Below are 24,722 nucleotides of genomic sequence, written 5' to 3' on the forward strand. Positions count from 1 at the left end.
CACGGCGAGATCAGGGTCAAAGGTCGGTTATACCTGATGCAGGTAGACTATGGATGAAGTCAATATAAGAAATGTCTCATGAAAATCCCGAGACAACGAGATAACTTAAAAGATAAGTAAACGCCTCTCCGATATACGATAATCCCTTCACCGAGATGGATCCGTTTATGCTGAAGACACGGACCAATACTTAGACTTGCCAAGACGGTGAACTTGACCTGTATAACAAACAGATCTTGCAGGTGAAGCGGCATGTCCATCGATATTATCTCATGTGTATGTATGTATGTCTCAGGGTACGTCGAAGCCGCGCCTCATTGTTACTTCCGCAGCCGGGGCTTTGACAGATTTAGGAAAGAGAACAAAGCACAAGACAAGGGATTTTACCAAGATGCAGACTCACTGAACTGGTGGGGGAAATGTTTCGAAACAGGGTCTCCGTGATACAATCTGCCGTGCCTGACGAAGCCTGGAGAGTCGCGGATTCTGTTCCGCCCCAAGTCTATCGCTTTTATAAACACCATCCACGCATATTGACTATTGACTCCAGACATCCCTTGCAAACGATACATTCCAAGTTACCCCGACATATCTTCCAGTTCTCCCTCTTTTTGCACCATGTACCAAAAGAATTATTGTTATATCATCAAATACTCAACATACAGTGCTCGTAGTTCCAACACAATTGAGGTTATCCAGGGACTACCGACATGTGGATCAGTGCCACCACATCATAATTCCAAGACATGCATTCATGTCAGCTACCCACAAAGCCTGCATCAGTGTGCCTTCTTTCCGTCACGTCTGTACCATGACATACTAACGTAGCATTCCGTCAATGACATGCATATCGGTCCGTTCAACGACACCCTCCGTGGTATTTCGTGGGGGGTTGCCTCGGCGCAGCCTTACTCTTGGTCGCCCCATATGGCTTCTTCCCAACTCACATGGGGCGTATTTTACACCAAGAGAACAGTTGCCTTAGTAGAGTTGTACACACCATAGGGATCGGCGATTATACCTCGACCGCGTCGCGCGCAATCTTGTGTGACACTTGCTTGACAGATGGATACAAGGGCTTTGTGCAAGATAACAGAAAACTGGTGCCATATCACTGATACAAAGACCTTATCTTATGGGTTCTTGGTCGCATTTGCAGTGCAAACACATGTGAACCCGATATTTGAGCTTCCCCGACAGTACATTATCCAAGGAGAAATCCTAGCAGTCGCTTCCAGGCACAAGGAAAGCAGCATGTAAGATTTGATAAGAGTCGGGATAGCGAGTGGCATGATCTCACATTACGGAAAACAACAACATTCCGTTTCCTCAATCATACCCCAGGCCTAAAGTTAACGTGAGCTGCCGCCTATGTGTATTAATAAACAGCGGAGAACAAATTCTTCATAATCAGCCAGCACCCCACGTCAGCTGATATATGTTGAGGCCACTCGGTCAGAGCCATTGAGGAAGCGCAAAGGCGCGATGGATAAACTCTAATGTTTGGTGAACTAGGTGGTATGAAGAATGTAATGATCGTATTTTTTTGCTTGACTGCAATTGAAGATTATTCGTTCTAGGTTTTGAACAACGACTGTTATCAGAAGTGAAATGGATGTTTAGAAAATGCCCTCGAGCAAGCCATAACGTTGCATGCAGATATTGAAATTTAGCAACGGTTATGTTGATCAGACCGATAATATAACGTCAAGGGTTCCCATGTCAGCAATGGTGCAACTTGGGCGCCCCTGTCCTGGAATGACTGAAACGTAGGGCTGAGTCATTGGCTTCTGTTTGGTCTTAATAGTCGAGGCACTGTTTGTGATATTCGCCTCTGCTTACCATGCAATAAGTCATATCTAACGCTTGCTGCAATCCTGATGGACATGTCAGACTGGTTATTATCCTCCGACCCGACGCAGGCTCATGCTGGTCTGTGTCAGCTTGTTCATATCGCTCGGAACTAATTCCAGTAATGGCCGAGTAGACAATTCGTGTCAGACCGGGCCGTTCCCTCGTAAGCCTCATCCGTTGTGGTGCGGAAGGTGTTTTCTCCTTTCAATGATAAGAACTTTCAGGTCTTGGGTATATGTAAGCCGAGATCCCAGCACGGCTGCATGGGCGGTTCTTTACTGACATAGTTTGTAAGAAATGTGGCTGTACTTTGTGGAAGTAAGATAGAACTTACCTTTTTTCCACTCGTCTATACTTCTATTGCGATACCACCATCCATACATATCTAGTGCTTGACATAATGCCGACTTAACAATTGTCACCTGTCTCACAAAGCCGGTTAAGGTCAAAGTAGCTTGCGAGCATCGAACGGTAGACTTTTGGAAACCCCAGCATCCCTTTAGCTTTCCGACAGAACTCGGTACAGTCGCCTCAGATGACGAATTTTCACACTTTTGTGGCTTTAAGAAAGTGCGTTCCGAAATTCCTGTTTTGGGTCGTTCAGTCGTATATGCATCACTGAGGTCTGAGATCCACTCCCAAGTATTGAGTCGATGGCAAGTCCTAGGACATATATTTGCAGCCTTTTAGCTCCATGTTGGGAAACCATGGTTGCCTGAGATTGTCAATGCGGATATTTGATGTTCTTTCGTAAAGCTGTTTCCCGAAAGGTCAGCAACTGCCGATCGATACTGTCAAAGACAGCGTTTAAACTTTCATCATAAGTTGCGATAAGCAACGATGAGTATTTAAGGATCCGCTGAACAAATTCAGATGACACGCACATAGACTGTGAACGTCTAAATGAGGAAGGAACTAAGGCATGCCAAGTTGTCTGACAATGCGTTTGCACTCTGAGCAAAGAGATACCTTGTTGCTCGAGTTTCACCATCTCCATTTCATCAGATAGTCTCGGTGACAGTCTCGGATATTGGAGTCTGACAGAACCTGCTGAAGAAGGTTTGCCCACGGGTTAGTCTTGTAGATTTTGTATGACTTAGAGCGCTTGGTTTGATAATAAAACCATGTTGAGCTCTTTTTCTGGGATCATTATTTTCTTGGGGTGAGAAGCTGGAGTCGCTTCTAGACGCCGGTTTCACTGTCCAAACACTTTGACCAGCGCGCATGGGCTTGTTTGTTTTGATGCTTATCGGCTTTTGCGATTTGGTCGGCGTTACATCAAAGGGACATGCGCCTCGGTGCGCGGCTCTGTCAAACTCAACTCCCTGCAATCCCGACTGGCTGGAGTTCAGGGATGTCTCGGGATGACGGACAGTAGCTCATCCTTGTTGTGTTCCCGATATACCTCCAATGATTGGTACCAAGTGCGTCTTCTCTTTAAAGAGAACCGGTGCCCCGTGGAAGACCCAAAGCCTTGAATGTCAATAGAAATGCAAAGGAACTTGGTCATGAAGAAGGTGTTTTGGGCGGATTGTCTTCTTCTTCTCTCAGCGCACGTATCGTGCGGTAAAACATTTGAATACTTCCTCAGTGTTGTGACCAGATAGTTGGCTAAGCTTTTGAGGGGTTTAAGACATGCCCCAATAAGGTGACACAAGCATGAGTTACTTGAGTCCTACATCGACGCTCGGACATCTGGGGTTTTGGTATTGGTCTTTCGATATTCGGGTCAAGGGCCTTCTTTTGGATCCATATTTGAGGGTTGAGGTTGTTGATGGCGTTGAACGTTCCCTGATTTGAAGGCGATGCCGCGGGCCATTTATCAAATCACAGCATTATATAAATGTAGTGACTAGGTTAAATGCGTGCTTCAAACGCATGCCAAGGTCCATCAAGGAATGCGTGAAGCCAAGTTTGAATCAGACATGTGTGTGAAACATCTGCCGGCATTCAGCCCTCCAGGTGGTGAGGGGTATAGATTTGCGGCAAGGAATATTACAGGCCAGCATTTGTTCGTGTATGCAGATAAAGGTCATGGTGGTCGAGTCAATAATACGCGTTTCCTATGGAAGGGCTTGGAGTTTGCTGATATGGATGGTTGGAAATGGAAGAACAAAAGTGCCAGGTTACTGAACACGTTGAGGTGACGCAAATGCTTAAGTAATTCAGAGATTGTATGGGGTCGCTACTTCCATTAGTAGTGTTGCACTGCTCTGGGGTCGGGAGGGAAAGAACGGGGGACAGTTGCCTTCTATCTATGGTACCTCCTCCTGACAGGAAGGTGGTTGTTAGGTAGCACCTGCCTTGTAACCTCAAAGTTGGCATCTGTCGGTACCTTAGTACCTACTACAGACTCCCTTACTGAACTTTTATACGGGTACCTAGGTACAAGTATGTTCTGTTTTCAATCTTTCACACCGGGTAAAAGCCCTGGAGTCTCTTCCGGGTCGACTCTATCATCCATCTAAAGATGCTGCTGCTGACTTCCGACATACTATTCTCACAATACTTCCAAGCCCTGCCGAGGTGTTCAAAATGGATGGATACCGCGATCAAGACATACATACGGGACGATATGACGAGCTGTACGACCCACGGTCCATCTACTAAGCTCACATGGATGTACATGGATTAGATTGCGTCTATGGTGGGAGCTGATGGTATCGCGGCCTTGAAGATCATCATGCCGGCTACAAGCCACTGTCTTGCCGTATGGAAGACAGTACCTCCATGGGCGTCTTGGAGGGTAGGTTATTCTTGAGCACGTTTGCTGACCTGTTTCTAAGATAAATTCTCACGTAATGCTACCAACTGTTGCACGCGGATTCTTGTGTTCCTGGAATCTCAGCTTTTACTGAGTCTTAACTCGCGACTGGCCAAAATCATCATATTACCTTCCTCTTATATATCTCCGAACAGGATCGAAATCACAGAGATTTTGAGCACATATCAATCCCCTTTCATCATCGAGAATCAATAATAGAATGTGGAGTGACCAGGGAAAGGAGGTTTGTCAAAAACACTGTTCACTGACCAAGAGGTATCGACTAACTGGGAGCGAGACGCAACAACAAATGTGGTCGACACACGACCTTGCTTGTGCGCACTGCCGGGCACGGAAGATCAGATGTGGTAGGGAACGCCCGCAATGCGAAAGTTGCAAGCGCGACGGTGTCGAGTGTCGATATTCATCTCCCGGCAAACGTGTCAATCACGTCAAGCTCCTGTGAGTCGGAGACGCCTTGTCTCTCTTCCTTAATGGAACACAAAGGCTCACAAACTTATTCATGTCTCAGGTGCCAGAACTTCGAGACGCTTGAGGATCAGCTGCATAGCATTCAAAATGACCTTTCTGATTTGACGTCACTTGTCAGAGGCGGGAACAGCGTGAGATCTTCATCGCTTGCCGCCGAGGAATGGGCCCCAGATAATCTTGCCGGAACAGACTCAGGACCAGTAGCCCATACAAACTGTCACATCGTACGAGACGCGTCACAGTCCCTCGACCGTTATCATGGACCTTGCTCGCTTTATGCCCTCTGCAAGGAATTTCATGATGATCCCATATTTGGTGTTCCTGATAACAACACCTCGACACATACTGCCGAGCATGCCATGCTCCAAGAAATGCTTTACAAAGCAAGCAATGAGCCTCACCTAGATATACCGTCTCAACCTACAGGCATATGCCTTCCGCCTCGGCAGTTTCTTAATCTTGTTATCGGCCCATTTTTCAAGAACACCGATTACGCCACTGATGTCTTTGTGCGATCAGCTTTCCAACTTCAGATTGATCGCATCTATTCTCAGCCTATAGTTCCTTCGGATGAAGGCTGGGCCATTTGCTTCAATGTTATAGTTCTCCTTGGTATCAAGAGGGAGCCTACCACTCAGGGCAATAGCCACTTCATCCAATCTCTTCTTCAAACGATGAGGATGGCCATCAATAACCCACGTGTCTTTTTGACACCAAGGCTTGTTAATGTGCAAGCACTTGCTCTTTTGGTAAGACTCTTCCAGCCAGAATCTTTGGATAATATTAACTTCAACTCTAGAGTTACGTGGCTGAGCAATACAGTACGACATCACTTGCAGAACTGGTCTTCGCCCAAGCTTGTTTGTTGGCACGTACAATGGGTCTCCATCGGGGTTGCACATCCTCCAACAACCTTCCACCAGAGACTATACTGGAGAGACACAAAGTCTTTCAGTCATTGTATACCAGAGATAAGAATATCGCTATACTTCGTGGCTCCACTTCTTGGCTGCCAGGATATGAATCCGGGATTCCATCCTCGTTGGAAAGTCATTCAGAATCTCCTGGAGCAATGGCCCGCCTAGAGCTGGCAAAACTTCAGGATGAAATTTACCAGATTTTTCATGGTTCTAGTGCTCCCTCTTCTAAGTATTTGAGAAATCAAGCATTGGGTCAATCACAACAAAAGCTTGAACAGTGGGCTTCAACGTACAATATCATGCAGACACCATTCACCTCGACGGAATCATTTGCGCTCATGCTATCGTTTCTAGCTACAAGAATCTGCTTATTTAAAGGGTATGATGGTACAAAGGCCATTCATATCTTCAGAGATGCCAAGGCTTGTTGCCTTATCTTTCTGTCGGCCATAGCAGCGAAGAATGACCATCATTTTTCTGAAGCTTTGAATGAGACACTAGGTTATCAGAAGAAACGCGAAAAGTCCAGCACAAAGAAGGCCAAAAGGAGTTCTCAGGTTGAAGGTGCACTGCCCGAACATGACGAGAACAGGGCTTCAGTACTTCCTCGTCTTGCTGCAACTTTCCCGCTAGCAGCAGCATTTATCATAGGAAAGATGGTCATACAACAGCCAATGACAGACGTGGATGACACCCCCAGTCAGCCAGAAGAGGAAATCTCACTGCTAGAAGCACTTCGCGAACAGTTCGCATCAGTCGCCGATCAAGCCCATGTTGATAATCTTGCTTTGACTTTTAGCAAGTTGCTGGATCTTTTAGTTCGAATAGTTCGTCAGAGGCAGTCACCAGGACAAGGCAGTACACCGTCTACTGCATACAATGATTTACCAAATCTGCATTCAACCAGATCTTCCAGCTCCCTCCACGGTAGTGCTGTAAGTTCCTTCAGAGACACGCCCCCGGGCCCCGAGAATCATTCAACAGTCAGCTCGATTAGTGAGGTTTTGCCGCATTCTTCCCTGCTCTTACCGTTCACTCAACCACTTGAATCTCCAACTGGGGGTTCACCATGGTTTGCAAACGCTGGCCACGGTATAGGCGTGAACCACGCCCCAGTCCATGCAGCGTGGCCTGGCCAGAGCAAACGACAGTCTGAAGAAGTTGAACTGCCGGTCAAGAGACCGCGAATCGCCTGTCACGACGATTTCTTAGACATTGGCGCAGGATATGCCGATCATGGCTCGCGGCCTGACGATGACGTTTTATTTACATTCGATTTTCTCAACGCAGGAAATGATATCTCGGCTTTTGGGATGGATGAATAACTTGCGATGTGCTTTTTTACAGTGATGGCATGGGTTTGGTACTTTAGGGTAAACGGGCTGGGTCTTGGTTTTCTTTTCGTTGTCCCTGATCTCTATCCTGACATTGCAACACAAACGCACATTGCGCTTACCTCGATCTTTTATCTATCTCTACTACAAATAGACATGTTATATACAATGACGGTCCGTATTTTATTGTACGAGATTTTGATCACATTGTCGACATAGTGGGCTATGATTCCTAATCCCATGAAGAAACACCAAATACCTAGTCAAGGTCAACGCCACAGACTGTATCTTTGAGTAGACGGCAAGCCATGCGCGTCGTTGTTCGACCAAATTTCTTGCCATATGAACGATGAAAGCTATGTAACTGGCACTTTCGGGGGATTCCAACGATTCGCCCACGACTCAAGTCTGTTGAACTAGGACATCATATACTCGATCGAGATGCACGCACATTCATTCAGACACGCCGCTGAGATCATAAGGCATTTTTCAGATATCTCTATCTGCTTCTTACTCTGCAGTAAGTAGGCTCCTGAGCTGTCAAATTCGTATCAGCAGTGCAACTACTCCTAAGCCGTCGGGTGGTCTGAACACCATGTGCTTGATAGAGAATCCGGTAATCGTTAAAAGTGATCCTTCTCTGAGTGGTCATCATGCAGTGTATGATGTACTCGATTTCTGTTTCAAGTGTTCGAAACCGGAAAGTTCAAATATTGATTCCATACACGGAACGTTGTTTCGGTTCAGGATGGTGTTGGCTTTTGGGCGTGCAGAATGTCTCATCTAAAAGTGTGGCAGTTGAAGCCATGAAGCCGATACATGCATGGTTACTTCATTCAATGAACAGCCGGACTGATAGGTGTGTTGACAACAACATCGCCAAGAATCCGGTAAGACGGTCTTCATAAAATAAATTTACATCATGACGTGACCAAACACATCAAGTGTTAACAAGTCCGTACATGAGGCTCATCGGAGAATTTCTGATTCTTTGTCACACCAAGTAGTGTCATAAAAAATACCAAGATAAGGCTGAGCCGTTATGTATGACATTTGAAAGTCTCTAGTAGTGAGTCATGGATCAGAACTTAAGTCTCGAAGGCCTTATTTTACCTTATTTATGTAGAGTGTCACAGCAGGCGGTGGGAGTAAGATGCGGTTCTTTTGCAGCAATACACTGCATGCACTGTAACGTTGATATTGTTGTAGTATCAGTATCATTAGATTGTATCTTTCTAAGAAACAGGTGTATTCTATCTTTTGATCCTGCAGCAATGTGCCAACATTTGTCTTTTTTAGCCCTTTTCAACCAGATGCAGATGGCTCGATGCTCAGCTTCTTTCGCTGCAGTAAGCAGTGGCGTCCCCATCGTCTCTTGAACTTGTCTGGGATAATGTCCAGGTCAGGTACCCATAATGCCCTTGCAAGTAGATGCGTGTTTGCGGCATCAAGGAAGAACTCGCACTTGACAACCTCCCAATTGGTGTGGTCCTCAATGTAGTCAGGCTCGTTTGGTGGTAGGGGGTCTGTCCTCAATGGGTACTGTGTGTCAACGAGGAACTTGCATGCAGAAAGCTCAGTGTATTTGCTCAGGTCCTCCTCGTTGCGATCATTCATGCCATGAGTGGGGAGCCAAGTGCCACTGAAGAAACCAAACCCGGTTTCAGCTTCAGAGAATTGTCCAGGCAGAAGGCCTCTGAATTCGGAACGAATGAATTTGGCATGCATATCCCGTGGCAGGAAGTAAGATGAGGGGAAGCGATACCACTCCTTGCCAAAGCATAGAGTGTCTTCTTCCCTACCAATAGGCGCGCTACCGTCTTTGCCCTCCCACAGGGGAGTGTAGATTTTCATAGGCGCAGAGTAAGCAGACCAGATACCATAAACTCTGAGCACAGCGATATCAATTGATAGAAGCATGGTGATGGTAACAAGCGAAAGCTTCAATTTTGCAGGAATTTTACCGACTAGTGTCTTGGGATCCGAGTTGCCCACAGCGGTCAATATCATGTGAGTAGATATAGCGGCGTTGAGTGCAAGGAAAGGGTAAGCAGGGTACATGAATCTTTCCTCCTTGTGAGGCTGCGAGCTGAAGATAGCCAGCCACATGTAGAAAGGAGAAAGAAAGACAACAGTTCTCAGACCAGTTTGGAATCCCTGGCCGGATGGCGAAATAATCTTTTGAAGGATGAAGAGTGGCAGGGCGGCAAGGGCAAGAACAAACCAGAGGTTAAAGTTGAGCGCCAAGTTCTTGAAGTAAAAGGTCCAAGGCTCTGTTCCGTAGAGCTCTGGGCCATGGTCGGATGAGAAGATATTGTACTTGACAATATTCCATGTCACAGAAACTTGCTTCTTGTAAAAGAAGAGGTTTACGAAGTAGTCACCAGCCTATCAATATTAGACGATAGCTTCAAAAGCGAGCCGCACGTTAAACTTACAAGAAGGAGAATAGCTGATACAACACCTCGACCAATGCGAACAAATGCTTCCCATAGTGCTGTCTTATCTCCAAAGACCAACAATATGAGCTCTTCAAGCATGAAAGGTGCGCAAAGCGCAGCAGCAAAAGGCCATCCAAGGATACCAGCAGCGGCAAACCAGAACATGCCCTGAGAGGTCTTGAGACCACCACGCCAATTCATAAAAGCGGCAGCTCCCAGAGTGACCAGGTACATGGCAAAGCTAGACGGGAGGAAGGCGGTGCTAGCATGAAAGTTGCCGGGGCTTGCGACGGTGGCCATTAAGAAGAATAGGCCAATTCGACTGTTGAGTGTGGTACTTGTCACCATGAACAAGATGGTCTGGGTAAGAGCGCAAACGAACGCCAGTCCGAAGCGGACGAAATAAAATTCAGCGACCTAGTAATAAATCGTCAATCGATATTCTTTGTGTCTTTTATCATGCCATGCTCACCTTGTTGGAGTGAGGGAAAATTCGGCGCACATTGCCAACAATGGCGTGGAATGCAATGTAGAGCCAGCTGCGAATGGCATAGTCGGGAGAGTATTCCCATGTCTGGAGGCCGTAGTTATGCGACAAGTAATGGGTTGGTTCCCAGTAATTGAACGTCTCGTCGCAATCTTGAATCGGAGCGAACCATGCGGAAACGAGAGCGGCAGCGAGGAACCAGTAGAAGGCGGAAATCGGTTGCATTGAGTATGCGCTTGGAACTCTACAGCGAAACGAGGCACGGTTAGCAGAGCTCTTTCTAGTGTAGAACTGTGCAAGGATTCAAATGATAATACTTTTTCTTAGCATGACTGGCAGTCGGATGCACAAATTGGCGCTGTTGCTGTGCTTGCGGCGCCGTTCCTGGAGCCATCGTGAGTGTCGCTGTGGACAGTGAGTTGAAGATGGAAGTTTACAAAGTTAGGAATGCTTTCGTCATGTCATTCATGGTGGGTTTGGAGCTTTCAACAGTTGGGGGAGAGATGGACCCCTGCGAAGAGCACTAACAGGCACTAACATTTAGTGGAGGCGAGCCTCACCGAGGTCAAGGTGAAGGATGGTGGGGTGATAAGCTAGCGCGTCCTGATAAGGATCCATTTTGATCGTTCACCTTGATTTTTTTCTTTCCTGCGCCGCTAGTCAGGGTCTTTTATGACGGGAATGAGGCGCTCGGCCTACTAAAACTTTCTTGCTTTCATCTAAACTTTTGCGCCAGATGTCGCAATAAAGATTTTCATTTTTTCAACCTTGCTACGCTCATTATTGTTCCTACTTCACCAAAGACATATTCAACAATACTTGAAATTCGTTTATTGCCAAATAATATATACAAACCAGCAACAAAATGTCGGGTTTCGAGATCCCAGGTCTTGGTCAGGCCAAACCCAACGAGACTCTACCACCTCTCCCTCCCACTGATGTTCTCGTTGCTGCTGCGAGTTTTCAAGATACCGAAATTCCCGATGCTGCTCCCAGCGAAACCAAGAATGAATCAGCCCCAGTCACCATAGAGCCCAAGCCCTCTGAGGGTCAGCCAGTACCAGCTGCAGACGCTGATGCCATGGCCATCGATCGACCCGAAAGCCCCCCTTCCCTTACAGGCGCTCTTGAGGCTGCTCTCGGCGGGTTAGCTCCTGTCCAGCCAGCGCAAACAGCACAGCCAGCTCCTGCTGCGAACACAGAGACAGTTCCTCTTCAAAACGATCAGGGCGACAACCCAGAATGGGAGGTTGATTCCTCTCCCTACGAGTCTTCTTCTGAATCAAGCAGCTCTGAATCCTCTGATGACGATTCCGATAACGAGGGATACGAGCTTTTGGGAGTCGAGGAGACAGCGCGTCTGCTCATGCAAGCTGATGGAGGAGCATCTGACGATGAGGGCAATCAAGGCGCGAAGGGTTCAACCGCTGCCCAGATCAGAACAAAGAACGAAATACCCGAAGAGGTCATTCCTAAGCCTGATATTACAATTACACCCGAGATGAAGGTCGAGGAGCTAGGCGTCATCGAGCATATCGTGGAGAACATCATGCTAGTAAAGGCATTTACACCCGGAGAGTACCAAGTTCTTGACTCAGGTTCCGTGCTCTGCACATCTGAGCGAGTTGTCATAGGTGCAGTCGCAGAAACGATAGGAAAAGTCTTGCAGCCTATGTATACCGTGCGCTTCACTACAGACCAGGATATCAAGGATCTTGGCCTTGAGGTTGGCCAGAAAGTATTTTACCCCGTCGATCATGCCTCGTACGTCTTTACAGAGCCATTGAAGAACTTGAAGGGTTCAGATGCCAGTAACCTCCACGACGAGGAGGTTGGCGATGACGAGATGGAGTTTTCTGATGATGAGAAGGAAGCTGAGTACAAGAGAGCGCTCAAGCAGAAGAAGAAGGATAAGTGGAAGAAGGATCCATCCAAGGCAGTCAAGGAGCCTCATCCTTTGCGACAGGAATCGCGACCGGATGTTACTCTGAACTACGACGACGAAGACGACGGTCCCTACAAGCCCCTCGCGCGACCACCTGGCTATGGCAGCGGTCCTTCCACAACTGAGACCTACGAGCCCCCATCGGGCAGAAACTTCAACCAACGGGGAGGTCGCCGAGGAGACTCCAGAGGTCGTGGTGGACGAGGACGAGGTAACGGGCGCGGCGGACGAGGAGGCTTCAACCAGCCCAGGGACGGTTACTCGCTGCCTCCTCAAGGGGCTCATCAGCCTGTCCAACAAACAGGTCCCCCAGCTGCGTGGCCCGGTGCTCAACCTCCAGCTCAAGGCGCGGCCCCAGCCATGCCCAATTTTGGCTTCCAAATGCCGGGTTGGCCTCAAGTGCCTCCTCAGGGTAATGCTGGTGCAGTTCCTCCCCCACCTCCTGGCTGGCCGAACGCGCAGGGACAACAGGGTGCGAACGGAGGAGCATTTGTGAATCCTGCTTTCTTCGCCGCGCTTATGTCTACTATGCAAGCACAGCAACAGAACGGCCAATCACCCTGGGGGCAACAGCAGCCCCCCAACAACGGTAATGGTAATGGTCAAGGCCATTAGAATTGGTCATGGAATAATTATTATCGATAAAGGGCAATGATGGCGCTAAGGAATCCGCTTTACAAGGTTTAGACAAAAGGGCAAGTTATCAATTACACAGCGTAAAACTGCTTTTGTTCACACCAATAAAATGTTTGATTGTGTTCGGCAATACTCGTGTTATGTGATGTCCGTGTATTATTCTCATATGCAATCCGTCGCTCATAATGCATGATTCCAGGCAAACTACTTCCTAAGCATAATTACAAATAAGCGTTTAGAGATCGCTCCACTTATCCTCAGACTTTCCATCAAATCCATAAAAGCCGAGCTCGTAAACAAGACCAAGTGTCATGCGGGCATGCTGGAGCATGTGATCGAAAGACAGATACTTAATGCTGTCGTCGGTGCCATGGATGTGAGGGTCGGAGTACTCGAAAGCGGATTCAATAACGAAGGCCGATGGGTAGCCAGCCTTGGAGGCGGAGGCGTGATCGGAACAGGCATATCCACACTTAGTCTCAACCCAAGGAATGTCGCAGTACTGTGAATATGAGTTAGCATGGTTGACCACCAATCGTGGGCTTATGAAATACATACCTCCTCAACAACGGTCTTGATAAATGTGGTCAAACCGGAGTCAACAAAGTCGGTGATAACACCGACACTTTCGGGCTGGCCAGCATCGAGAGTCTTCTGTACATAGCCAGTCATGTCTTGCTGTAGCATAGCCTTGACATCACGTCCAGTCTCCTCGTATGACTTGAAGATAGCCTGGCTTCCGAGCAAGCCACCCTCCTCGGCCGAGTACCAGTGGAACTCGATGGTGTTGGGGGCCTTACCCTTGACAACATCCTTGGAGTTCAAGAGGGCACGGAACACCTCCATGATGGTGACGGAACCGCTACCATCATCGTCGGCGCCAGGGGCGGCGAGAATGGAAGGAAGGAAAAGGTTGATAGAGTCCTGGTGGGCGCCAATTACAACGGTGCTGTTGGATTGACCAGGGATGGTCGCGATAACAGAGTGCTGCTTCCATGTGTGAGGGAAGCTCTCAGCGAACACAGTATCTTCGGCACCAGCGTCCTTGATGATCTGGTTGACCTTCTCAAGAACCCAGTCAGAGGACTGGAGGCCGTAATCGGACTTGAAGTATCGGGTATGAAAGCTGGTCAACTTCTCGAGGTTGGCCTGCATGTTTTTCTTTTCGAGCTTCTTCGAGAGCTTTGCGACCTCGTCTTGCTTGACACACTTCTTAGGGAACGTGACGGTGCTTTCGGCATTAATACCCTTGGAGCCAAGCGTAGTTGTCTCGGTGATGTCCATGAAGTTCTGGCCATTCTGAGGGTGTGTTAACAATCTGTCCGTGCAGATCCTATGTGACATGTTTGGGACTTACACGGCGCATCTCCCACTTCTCCTCCTCGGTGATCCATTGCGTCTTGCCAGGAGCGGTCTCAATCAGAAACAGCTCGTCGGGCTGAAGAACAACATTGTCGACCTCTGCGATTTCGATGAAGCGAGCCGATACGGCAGGCAGACAAGCTGCCAGAAGAGAAGCTTGAGAGAACTTCATTATAGCTGCAGAATGTATAGTTGAGTTCTATATTGAATGAAGAAGATGATGATGTTGGAGAAAGGTTGAGCAATTGACGCGCGGAACTGCCTGGAGAGATAAGATCCGAGGCAGGTACAACAGCGCCATGACGATCACGTAAGGTACCTAACGTAGATGCTTGCCGTTTTGGGATGATGGCTGTCATGGATTGGTCTTGTGACTCTCCCCCGGAAGCTTGGATGTGGATACCCGGTTGCCATGAAGGGATGGAGGCCTGGCTTCGTTATCTACATACCTCTTACCGACTTATTAATGCGCATAGAGGCCATTCAAGTCTTGAAGGTAGCTATGTTGATTAAAGAGCAACTATCAATACCATCAAAGTGATTCTTTCACTGCTCTTTGTTCAAAGCAATGGTTGTGCACCTTCTATCAATCACATAGGCAGATCTCAGCTAGCGTTGGTCCTGAACACCATCATGAGACCTTCTGGGGTGGCTTCCAGCTTCCCCAGACTTTTTACCAAAGCACCGTTACCGTTATCGCCATCCACGTTTACGTTTTATCTCATCGGTGACCGCCTAAACGGAACAACTGTTGTACATGTGGCAAAAGCGCCATCAACTTTGAATTTATGAGTGCAGAATCATATGATAAATATTGAATCTTGCGACTTATAGTCGATGAGCCCTACCCTACAAAGGGCGAACATTTTCGCCATGATCATCAACCAACCGTTACTCTAGAAGTCTTTCAAGAAGTATGATCCTACATATGGCTTCTTGCCTCATGATGAACTTGTGGATGCATACAGCCGTGTAGAGTTTAGACTAAAACGGACGAAATAACAAAGTGCTACCAATCTTGGGTCGATTCTGTGGGTGTTGTCCCAGCTTTCCAGATCCAAAGTCTTTGATCCTGCCATTCTCTTCATTTGTTCATGCGACCAAAGAACTTTTGCGAGTCTTTGATCACACATCACATTTCTTTATCTAGATCCTCAATCGTAGCGTGCACGGATTCGATACTCTATTCTAACGAGCCTTACTTCTATTCCGGTTGTCCAAGAGCCTTTGTCACAAAACACATATAGATAAAAATAACAGTTATTCGTTGAATCGTATCTTCTTTCTGATTGGCGAGTGCTTTGTCTCTGGTTTACTTGATAATAGTGCAATAAACGACCTTTGTCAAAAAAAATTATATGTGATAAAGAACGGTAATATTGTTCAGGATGAGGTTCACACCATCATTTTTTCAACTCCACGATGAGAAAATCTTTATAATCGACGACACATTCCTTCTGTTTTAGAAATATTCAAACACTCATCAAACAATCCATCACAACACTCAAAAGCCCAGCAAAGCAATCATTGAGAAACACCTCAAGCCCATTTTCCAAACTACCTATTCACAATTACCATCAATATGCCTCGCGACTCTAGCCCCCAGGCCGACCCTGCCCTCGATACCCCCGTGCGGCAGACACGTGCCCGCTCAAAGCTCACCAATGCTTCTCCTCTGATGCGAGGTCTTGACCACCGGGGACGTCCCCAGGGTCCCCTCATCGAAAAGCCCAAGCCCAAGCCCAAGCCCAAGCCCAAGCCCAAGCCCAAGCCTAAGGCCAAGCCCGAGCCCAAGGTCGCCCCCAAATCGAAAGGCAGTCTAAAGCCGGCCATTAAGAAGGCCAGCAACAAACTCAGGAGGAAGCAGAAGGTCGCTTTCCGAGCCCAAGCCAGTCATGTTTCTGACAACGAGTCTGAAAACAGTCCAGTTGAGGAGGAGGAGGACGACGACGCACAGGATGCTGCAGACAATGATGACGACAACTCGAATGATGCACCTCCTGCTCAGAACAATGATGATCAGGTTCCAGATGAAGAGGATTCTGAAATGTCAGATGCCCTTGATTCCCCTGATTCAGACGATTCTGAACCGCCAAGCCCAACTCAAAACCCTGAGGACGGCACCAATGATGATTCCCCCGAGTCTTCCACTTCGCCCGAGAACAACAACAACTCTGGGTTGCCTGATGCCCCCGATGCCCCTGCTCCCACCCCTACAGCCAACCAAGGTGATGACAGTGGTAACGCTCCCGTTGACGGAGACAACGCAGACCCCGTTGAGCATGTCTCTGATCCCGAAGAGTCTGATTTTTCAGACAATAGTCTTTCAGCTTCGGAGCCCGCTGCCCACGCCAAAGTCTTGACACCGATCAGCGTTCCATCCTCGGGTAATCTCAGCCCATTGATTATGCCCCATCTCGACCCGTAAGTCAACAAATCCATATTTTTTACAACATCTACTGACCCATTTAGTAAGTGAGATCCCTGGACTTTATAGCTCTGGTGTCAGAGCCCGTCCGCACTATGGCTGGTATGAGCAGTATCACCTTACCGGGCTCGACTGCGCAAAGGTGCACGGCTGTACACACAATCCCGGGAGAGTATGTCATAGCTGCCACGCCGATTGGCACAAGGCCTGGTCTGTGTATTTCAAGGCGCATGAGATTCTAGATGAAGCAGTTGCAAACTCAGAACAATATTTGACGGATACAGGAGTTGATGTGCGCAAGGACTATTTGGGACACCTGTTGGAGGGGTCAGGCTGGGAGGTACTGGCACTGGAACTGCAGCCCCCTACTGGCAATAGTATTCGGCTTCATCCTACACGCATCGCCAAGCACAGGCTGGCTCTTGCTCAGGTGGCGACTGACATGGAGGAATAAGTTGTTTAACATGTTTTTGACGGATTGGTGGAGTTTGGCGTTATGTTTTCTTTGATAGAATTGTTAGAACCGCATTGGAGTGAATTGTTATAGAATATTGTCCGACTTACGTGTCGTTTCTTTAAAAATTGTGTCATTGGTTTACTTTCTTTTTCGTAAGCTCGTGAACTGAGCTTCGAGAGGCTTCTCATAGTCCCATATCTTCGTCACTCTGCTCATCCGACTCTTGGCCACCGCCTTCTTCCTCCTCTTCTCTTCTTGTCGTTTCTGTGCTTGCGCCGAGCTTCCTCACACCTTCAACCACACCAATAACGAATCCTCTGCTTTCTGCAAGCTCCATAGCCCCTACTCCTCGCAAACTCATGACACCGTCGACTCCACCCTCGAGCTGGGCTGTACTGGATCGCATCTTGGCGGCTCTGACCTCTTGCAAGTCTCGGAGCAGTGACCGCACTTCTGACGAGGATGAAATGTCATCAGAGGCGTGTGCAAGAAGCATCTCGGCAACTTCAAACCAATGGTACGGCAGAGCTCCTGCAGGCGCATCCGATGTGCAAGATGGAAGAAACGGCGGAGAAAGAACAGTCTCGTCGTCCATGAAGGGATTCCGTGCATTGCCTCGACTATCTGCTCGGGCTGGTGGTGGAGGCGGTGGTGCCCAGCCTTTTCGATCGACCATTGTTTCTTGGTGGACAATATCGCGTAACGAGTCGGGGTGAAGCCATGGAGGAGGAACAATATTCGCACGTCGTTGTTTCTTTAAAAGGATTGCAAGCCATAGCGGCAGGTTACTTCGGTGCGGTGGTCGAAGGGCTGGTGTTGTGCCCTGTGTAACAGGTCAGCGTCGAGCTTGTGGACGCGACAAGGGACGCGCTCACCGTTAGAAGCTCAATACTCTCAAGCCGTTGACGAGGGACTACAGTAACAAGTTCCATTTCACATAGAAACGCGACCTCGGAGGGGGTCAGCCCCGAGGGTAGTGGTAAAGCCATATTTTTGCTTCTAAAGTTGTAGGATATAAATTGAAGGTTTCAATGGAGTGCCCCTCCTTGTTAGAGCTATCACGATAGCATGGATTGGATGTCATGGAGTGCCAACCCCACCACCATCAGGAAGCTCCTTCTCTTTACCTATTACCTACCATATACCTATCTACTTAGACATATTGCATAAGAACCGGTTCTAATTTAGCGGGTTTCAATAATATTAGATCCATTTATTCTTATGTATATGTGGCCTAAGAATGCACTAAGAATTTCATTTGGACTGCTTAGATTCCCTATTCTGTGTAAGGATATAGAGGCAAGAGGCCCGGAAGAACTACTACAGCTGCCCTGTAGGCAGCCCACCTTACCTGCTCGGCTTCCATTGCGGGAGCCTCGAACTTCCATAGCTTGCCAGGGGAGGCCAACTTTTCTGTTACCTACTACCCAAGTTCAGGGTAGTTTATGGCCCACTAACGTGGGGGACCATCCCGCATTAAAGGGCGTGGTCAGCATCGAAGGGCGTGATCAGCATATAAACCATGAGGTATAAGTTATCATCTCTTCCCTACTATGCAATTTTGGCTACTGCAGTACATAAAGTATTTTTCAATCGTTAAAGTGTAGTGGCGTTCCACAATGGCATCCCAGGAAAACCTCCCTCCTGTCACTTCCCCATCTCTCATCCTCACCAACCCCACCACCTCGGAGAGAGAGCGTGTATGGAAAAGCACTCATCTTCAATGGGGTGCAGCCCTGAAATTGGAGGACTATATCGCCCGAGAATACAACAATATTAAGGCACCTCTTGGTCGGAATGGTGGTTTGACGAACTGGATTCTGACTGATGGGAATTTGAAGCCTGACGAAAGGCCCATTCTCTCATGTTGCGAGACTTACAAGAAGAGAGCTCTTGTATCTGATACAGATGACAACGGAAAAGTGAGAGATGGAACCGCGCACGGTGTGGCTAGTGTATTCACAAGCCCCGAGTATCGAAAGAGGGGATATGGCAAGAAGATGATGTCTCTTCTTGCGGATGAGTTTCGAAGCAGACAAGAGAAGAATAAAGGAGACGCCGACTTCTCTGTCCTATGGTCTGACGTTGGCCCGGACTTCTACGGAGTTATTGGATGGAAGGCTTTCAGGAGCACACATCTCGAGTTCCCTGTCAAGGACACTCTGCCCCCAGCCGATCCCTCTGTAAAGCCTCTCACTTTGGACGACGTCCTGGAGCTTACGGCCCTGGACGAGGAGATCATCCGAAACAAAGTCGCATCATCAACCTCTGCTGCCAGTGCCGCTGTTATCCCTGACAAAGAAACCATTGGGTGGCATATGAGCCGCGTGGACTTTATGTGCAACCGCATATTCTCTCGCACACCTACCATTCGAGGTGTTCTGTATACCCCACCTGGGGCCCCCAACTCGAGAATCTGGGCAAGCTGGACTTGCAGCTTCTATGGTGGGGTTGATGAGCCTTCGAAGAACACTGTACGTATTCTTCGTCTCACAATTGAAGATGAGAGCATCTCAGACGAGGCCCTTGCCAAAGGTATTGAGGCCATCGCCGGGTTTGCCCAAAAAGAGGCCAAGGAGTGGCTATGCTCCAAAGTAGAACTCTGGAACCCTGAGGAGCGCATCAAACGAGTCGCAGAAAGTATCCAGTCATTGGGTGTTAAATTCGTCGTCAAAGACTACAAGCACCTGGCAAGCTTGAATTGGTTCGGAAAGGACCCTAACCAAGAGGTCGACTGGATTGCAAACGAGCGATTTGGTTGGTGTTAGAGAAGACCAGTCAACAGTCGACAGATAGTGGCGATCCAACACCCTTCAAGAACTTGACTTAGATCAAGGAGATTTCCATAAATATAATCTCTATGATCTATATTCTTTTCTAGTTGTTACAAATTCCGTGACCGGCCCCTTTCCCTTTTCATGATATAATCACATTCACATCAAGCCGTAAACAATCACACTGGTGTATCATAAGCATACCAGTCCAACGCCTTCCCGCTCCCTGACTTAAAAAATCCATTCAAATCCTTTAGTAGCTTCGTCCGAACATGGTCCACTTGTCGGCCTTGCCCTCACACTCAGGGTTGAGACACTTGGTCTCGCCTGCAGCAATACCCTCGGGCTGCTCGAAAGGAACACACAGACTCTTCATTCCCATGGTGGGAAGCTTCTCGTTGTCGGGGACATTAGGCTGCTCCTCGCGAGTAGTGAGCTCCTTGATGCGGTCTTCACACTTGGGCGCACCACAGAAGGGAATGAGAACAACGTTCTTGTTGTCCAGAGCGGGAAGAACATCTTCCCACTTGGTAATTTGAAGGCGGTGCTCGCGGAAAGACTTCTCGGCCTTGTTGTACATATCGCTCTGAATAGTCTCGAGGAGCTCGGGGACCTTGGTGGCAACATCTGCGATGGCAATTTCTCCCTTTTCACCAGTGTCTCGCCGGGCGGTGCTGATAACACCCTTGGCAGCGTCCTTGGGGCCGAACTCGACACGCAGAGGAACACCCTTCAGCTCCCAGTCGTTGAACTTCCAGGCAGGAGTGTACCCCTCACGCCAATCAGCTGTGACACGAACACCAGCCTTCTTAAGGTTGGCTCGGATTTCTTCAACCTGATCCTCGTGCTTCTTCTTCTCCTCAGGGGTAGTCTTCTTGTTGATGCCGACAGGGACAATGACGACCTGGGTCTTGGCAACACGGGGAGGAAGGACCAATCCCTTGTCGTCACCGTGAATCATGACCATGACACCAATAACTCGAGTAGAAAGACCCCAGGAGTTTTGCCAGACGTGGATGTGAGAACCCTGCTTCTGTGGATCCTCAACAGTGATGTCAAACATCTTGCTGAAGTTTTGACCCAGGGCGTGAGAGGTAGCACCCTGGATACCACGGCCGTTGGAGGGAATGTAACCTTCAACAGTGGTAGTGTAGTATCCACCAGCAAACTTCTCATTCTCAGTCTTGCGACCTCGGACCACAGGGACAGCAAGGAGCTTCTCGTAAACACCAGCGTAGAGCTCAAGGATCTCCAACACCTCAGCACCAGCGAGCTCTTCGGTCAAGTGAGCAGTGTGACCCTCTTGCCAGAGAAACTCTCGAGTTCGGAGGAAAGGAGTTGTCTGCTTGGCCTCCCATCGGACGACTGAGTTCCACTGGTTCAGGCGGAGGGGGAGATCTCGGTGGCTGCGAATCCACTTGGAGTAGTAGGGGTACATGACGGCCTCGGAGGTGGGACGGACAGCGACAGGAACTTCGAGGTCCTTGTCACCACTATAACGGTATGAGTTAGCCGGAGCTTCAACGGGTGATTATGCAGTGTAGGACTTCTTACGCCTTAGTGACCCAAGCAAGCTCGGGGGCAAAACCTTCAACGTGGTCCTTCTCCTTCTCGAGAGACTTGGAAGACAGGAACATAGGGAAGTTGGTCTCGTCAACACCCATCTCCTCAATGTGACCTTGGAACCACTTTCGGATCTCATTCCAAATGTGCATGGAAAGAGGGCGGAGAACAAAGAAACCAGAAATCTCGGTGTAGTATTCAACCATCTCGGCCTTGAGGACGACCTCCTGGTACCATTGTGGGAAATTGTCGGCCTTGGACACAGTGATACCAATGATATCGTCCGCCTTCTTTCCACCGACGACGGGAAGGTTGGTCTGCTTAGCAGCCTTGGCAGCCTTATCGGCAGCATGGCGAGCTTGCTTCTCGGCCTTCTTCAAGGCGCTCTTGGACTGTTCGGCGGCGCCCTCCATTTTGGTATAAGTGTTGAACGTTGGCCGGAAGTTGTTGAAAGTAAATTGATTAAAGCGGACGGAAGCTAAAAGACAACCGAACAGTGGCTCACGCGCCTTTAAAGAATACGAGAAGCAGAAGAGCTACGTTATCCTCGAGGAATGGAAGAAGGAGAAGTTTCGGGGTGTGAGTCGAAGTAAACGTCGGTCGTGACTTGTGCCCCGCAGTCAAGGGAGAGTCAAAAGGGAAGGAGGGGCACGGCACCGCTAGAAACCTAGCCCAAAATTCAGGCCCAATGCCCTATATCAGCCAATGGTAACGGCAACTGCTCAGCTGCAAGGTAGGCCGATAACGCGGCAGGGGGTGATTTTGGGGTCTAGGGGTCCGTGCTCCTTCTGTCAAATGCCCTGACCTCCAGCAACGGGTGGCCATCCGGCCTGTAACGCACAGCGCAATTGCTATGGAACAAGGAGCGGTAGCGCACCTTTTACTCGGCGCCGGAACAACGACTGCCTCCGACAAAAAAGTCCAGTCGAGGGGCATAACGGAGCTTCACAGCTTCTACGGTAGCCTGCTGGTAGAATTTCCTGACTCCATCTCTACGACCTCGTTGACGCCACTACATTCCCACGTCGACGATAACCATAGCTGCAGTTATGGCTTCCATGTTCGAGCAGCCCAGAAACGGCACCCTTTTCCTGGGTGGCCAAAAGATATCCGGATCTGATATTAGAGACCAGAACGGTATGTCTGTCTTGTCCCGCCTTTTGCTATATGTTAGGGGGGAAGTGGGGGAGGGAGCCTTTGAGGATACTTGATATTGGTATTTCACATAACGATTATACATGCTAACAAAATCTCAGTACTTGCTACACAGGCCATTGCCAATGTTGTTAAGAGTTCTTTCGGCCCCAGCGGCCTCGACAAGATGATGGTGGACGATATCGGTGTATGCAATCTATCCTTCGTCTCGCGCTCGACCGTATCTCACATTTCAATTTAGGATGTTACTGTCACAAACGACGGTGCTACAATTCTCAGCCTTCTCGACGTCGAGCACCCTGCCGGAAAGATTCTCGTTGACCTTGCGCAACAACAAGACAAGGAGGTTGGTGACGGTACTACCTCTGTCGTTCTGATCGCCGCCGAACTGCTACGCCGCGGAAACGAGCTCATGAGGAACCGCATACACCCTACCACTATCATTACTGGATACCGACTTGCCCTACGAGAGGCTATCAAGTACTTGAACGAGAATGTTAGTATCAAGGTTGAGGATCTTGGCCGCGAATCCCTCATCAACATTGCCAAGACATCCATGTCCAGCAAGATTATTGGAGCCGACTCAGAGTTCTTCTCCAACATGGTCGTCGATGCTATGCAGGCTGTCAAGTCCACCAACAACCGAAACGAGACCAAGTACCCCGTCAAGGCTGTCAACATTCTCAAGGCTCATGGCAAGAGCACTCTCGAATCCGTTCTTGTTAAGGGTTACGCCTTGAACTGCACCGTTGCCTCGCAGGCTATGCCTACCCGAATTCAGGACGCCAAGATTGCTGTTTTGGACATGAACTTGCAGAAGGAGCGTATGAAGCTTGGTGTCCAGATTACTGTTGACGACCCTCAACAACTTGAACAGATCCGAGCTCGCGAGGCAGGCATGGTTCTTGACCGAGTGGAGATGATCCTCAAGGCTGGTGCCAACGTTATCCTCACAACAAAGGGTATTGACGACTTGGTTCTTAAGACTTTCGTCGAGAAGGGTGCCATGGGCGTTCGAAGATGTAAGAAGGAAGATCTTCGACGAATTGCACGAGCTACCGGAGCCACCATGCTCAGCACACTCTCTGACCTTAACGGTGATGAGAAGTTCGACCCCTCATACCTTGGATACGCCGAGGAGGTTGTCCAAGAGCGCATCTCCGACGATGAGTGCATCCTTGTCAAGGGTACCAAGGCTCACTCTTCCGCATCTTGCATTCTCCGTGGCCCCAACGACTTCACACTAGACGAGATGGAGCGATCCGTTCACGACTCATTGTGCGCTGTGAAGCGTACTCTTGAAAGTGGCAGCATCGTCCCCGGTGGTGGTGCCGTCGAGACAGCTCTTCATATCTACCTCGAGGAGTTTGCCGGTACCGTTGGCTCCCGAGAGCAGCTCGCCATTGGCGAGTTTGCGCAGTCCCTTCTTGTCATTCCCAAGACCCTGGCTGTCAATGCCGCCAAGGACGCCGCAGAGCTTGTCGCCCAGCTTCGATCAAGGCACGCCCTGTCACAGCGCATCCAGGAGGGTGACGGCAGTGAGGATGAGAAGACCATTGCACGAAAGAAGGGTTACAAGAATTACGGCCTGGATCTCGCCAAGGGCAAGGTCGTCGACGAGATCAAGATCGGTGTCCTAGAGCCCAGCATGAGCAAGGTCCGACAGCTGAAGAGTGCCGTCGAGGCCTGCATCAGCATCATGCGTATTGATACCCTTATCAAGTTGGATCCTGAGCAAAGGGAGGACGACGGACACGGTCACTAAGACGACTAATGAGCTCGGATCGAATCAGTTATAGAATCAAAAGCTTGTTGTGTCCGTTCACGACTGAATGTATTTTTTGAGGATTGTGTGGTGATGGTATCAAGTCAATGATATTGAGGTGTATAGAAAAGTATCACTATGGCATATTTAATTGGATGTGTCGAGATATCCCAAGTAAATACTGTAGAATAAACAGTTACAATAGTCACCAACATCTTGTTACCACCATAATGAAGGCGGAATTCATGTCATTCTAGAATTCATAGCCATATTGGCCAACCATTATAGTGCCACACAACACACTGACTAAAAAGCTCAGCAGTATCAAATTCTGCTTTTTTCAGA

At 48.6% G+C, this 24,722-nt stretch overlaps 9 protein-coding genes across 9 annotated transcripts; 5 read left to right on the top strand and 4 right to left on the bottom strand.

Moving 5' to 3' along the window:
- Positions 1-4,537: 4,537 nt before the first annotated feature.
- Positions 4,538-6,085, top strand: FGSG_05242 (uncharacterized protein; the record flags this gene model as incomplete). Its single annotated transcript, XM_011325451.1, has 4 exons — positions 4,538-4,600; positions 4,774-4,862; positions 5,151-5,859; positions 5,933-6,085. 4 exons carry the CDS (start codon positions 4,538-4,540, stop codon positions 6,083-6,085), a joined length of 1,014 nt encoding a protein of 337 aa, XP_011323753.1.
- A 2,584-nt stretch (positions 6,086-8,669) lies between these two features.
- Positions 8,670-10,686, bottom strand: FGSG_05243 (uncharacterized protein; the record flags this gene model as incomplete). The annotated part of the gene is made up of 4 exons (XM_011325452.1): positions 8,670-9,752; positions 9,803-10,222; positions 10,278-10,536; positions 10,610-10,686. 4 exons carry the CDS (start codon positions 10,684-10,686, stop codon positions 8,670-8,672), a joined length of 1,839 nt encoding a protein of 612 aa, XP_011323754.1.
- A 471-nt stretch (positions 10,687-11,157) lies between these two features.
- Positions 11,158-12,852, top strand: FGSG_05244 (uncharacterized protein; the record flags this gene model as incomplete). The annotated part of the gene is made up of 1 exon (XM_011325453.1): positions 11,158-12,852. One exon carries the CDS (start codon positions 11,158-11,160, stop codon positions 12,850-12,852), a length of 1,695 nt encoding a protein of 564 aa, XP_011323755.1.
- Positions 12,853-12,979: 127 nt separating this feature from the next.
- FGSG_05245 (uncharacterized protein) lies at positions 12,980-14,453 on the bottom strand. The gene is made up of 3 exons (XM_011325454.1): positions 14,231-14,453; positions 13,432-14,172; positions 12,980-13,375 (listed from the first exon to the last, which is right to left on the bottom strand). The coding sequence occupies exons 1-3, from the start codon at positions 14,405-14,407 to the stop codon at positions 13,109-13,111; spliced, it is 1,185 nt and encodes a 394-aa protein (XP_011323756.1). The 5' UTR covers positions 14,408-14,453; the 3' UTR covers positions 12,980-13,108.
- Positions 14,454-15,817: 1,364 nt separating this feature from the next.
- Positions 15,818-16,714, top strand: FGSG_05246 (uncharacterized protein; the record flags this gene model as incomplete). The annotated part of the gene is made up of 2 exons (XM_011325455.1): positions 15,818-16,659; positions 16,708-16,714. The coding sequence occupies 2 exons, from the start codon at positions 15,818-15,820 to the stop codon at positions 16,712-16,714; spliced, it is 849 nt and encodes a 282-aa protein (XP_011323757.1).
- Positions 16,715-17,304: 590 nt separating this feature from the next.
- On the bottom strand, positions 17,305-18,109 carry FGSG_05247 (uncharacterized protein; the record flags this gene model as incomplete). Its single annotated transcript, XM_011325456.1, has 2 exons — positions 17,305-17,943; positions 17,996-18,109. 2 exons carry the CDS (start codon positions 18,107-18,109, stop codon positions 17,305-17,307), a joined length of 753 nt encoding a protein of 250 aa, XP_011323758.1.
- Positions 18,110-18,646: 537 nt separating this feature from the next.
- On the bottom strand, positions 18,647-22,020 carry FGSG_05249 (uncharacterized protein). The gene is made up of 2 exons (XM_011325458.1): positions 21,449-22,020; positions 18,647-21,387 (listed from the first exon to the last, which is right to left on the bottom strand). The coding sequence occupies exons 1-2, from the start codon at positions 21,868-21,870 to the stop codon at positions 20,148-20,150; spliced, it is 1,662 nt and encodes a 553-aa protein (XP_011323760.1). The 5' UTR covers positions 21,871-22,020; the 3' UTR covers positions 18,647-20,147.
- On the top strand, positions 18,740-19,888 carry FGSG_05248 (uncharacterized protein; the record flags this gene model as incomplete). Its single annotated transcript, XM_011325457.1, has 1 exon — positions 18,740-19,888. The coding sequence occupies one exon, from the start codon at positions 18,740-18,742 to the stop codon at positions 19,886-19,888; it is 1,149 nt and encodes a 382-aa protein (XP_011323759.1).
- A 403-nt stretch (positions 22,021-22,423) lies between the features above and the next one.
- FGSG_05250 (T-complex protein 1 subunit alpha) lies at positions 22,424-24,565 on the top strand. The gene is made up of 3 exons (XM_011325459.1): positions 22,424-22,594; positions 22,714-22,799; positions 22,854-24,565. Exons 1-3 carry the CDS (start codon positions 22,507-22,509, stop codon positions 24,375-24,377), a joined length of 1,698 nt encoding a protein of 565 aa, XP_011323761.1. The 5' UTR covers positions 22,424-22,506; the 3' UTR covers positions 24,378-24,565.
- The last annotated feature ends 157 nt before the right edge of the window (positions 24,566-24,722 follow it).

This window comes from Fusarium graminearum, chromosome 3 (genome assembly GCF_000240135.3).
Source record: "Fusarium graminearum PH-1 chromosome 3, whole genome shotgun sequence".
NCBI lineage: Eukaryota > Fungi > Ascomycota > Sordariomycetes > Hypocreales > Nectriaceae > Fusarium > Fusarium graminearum.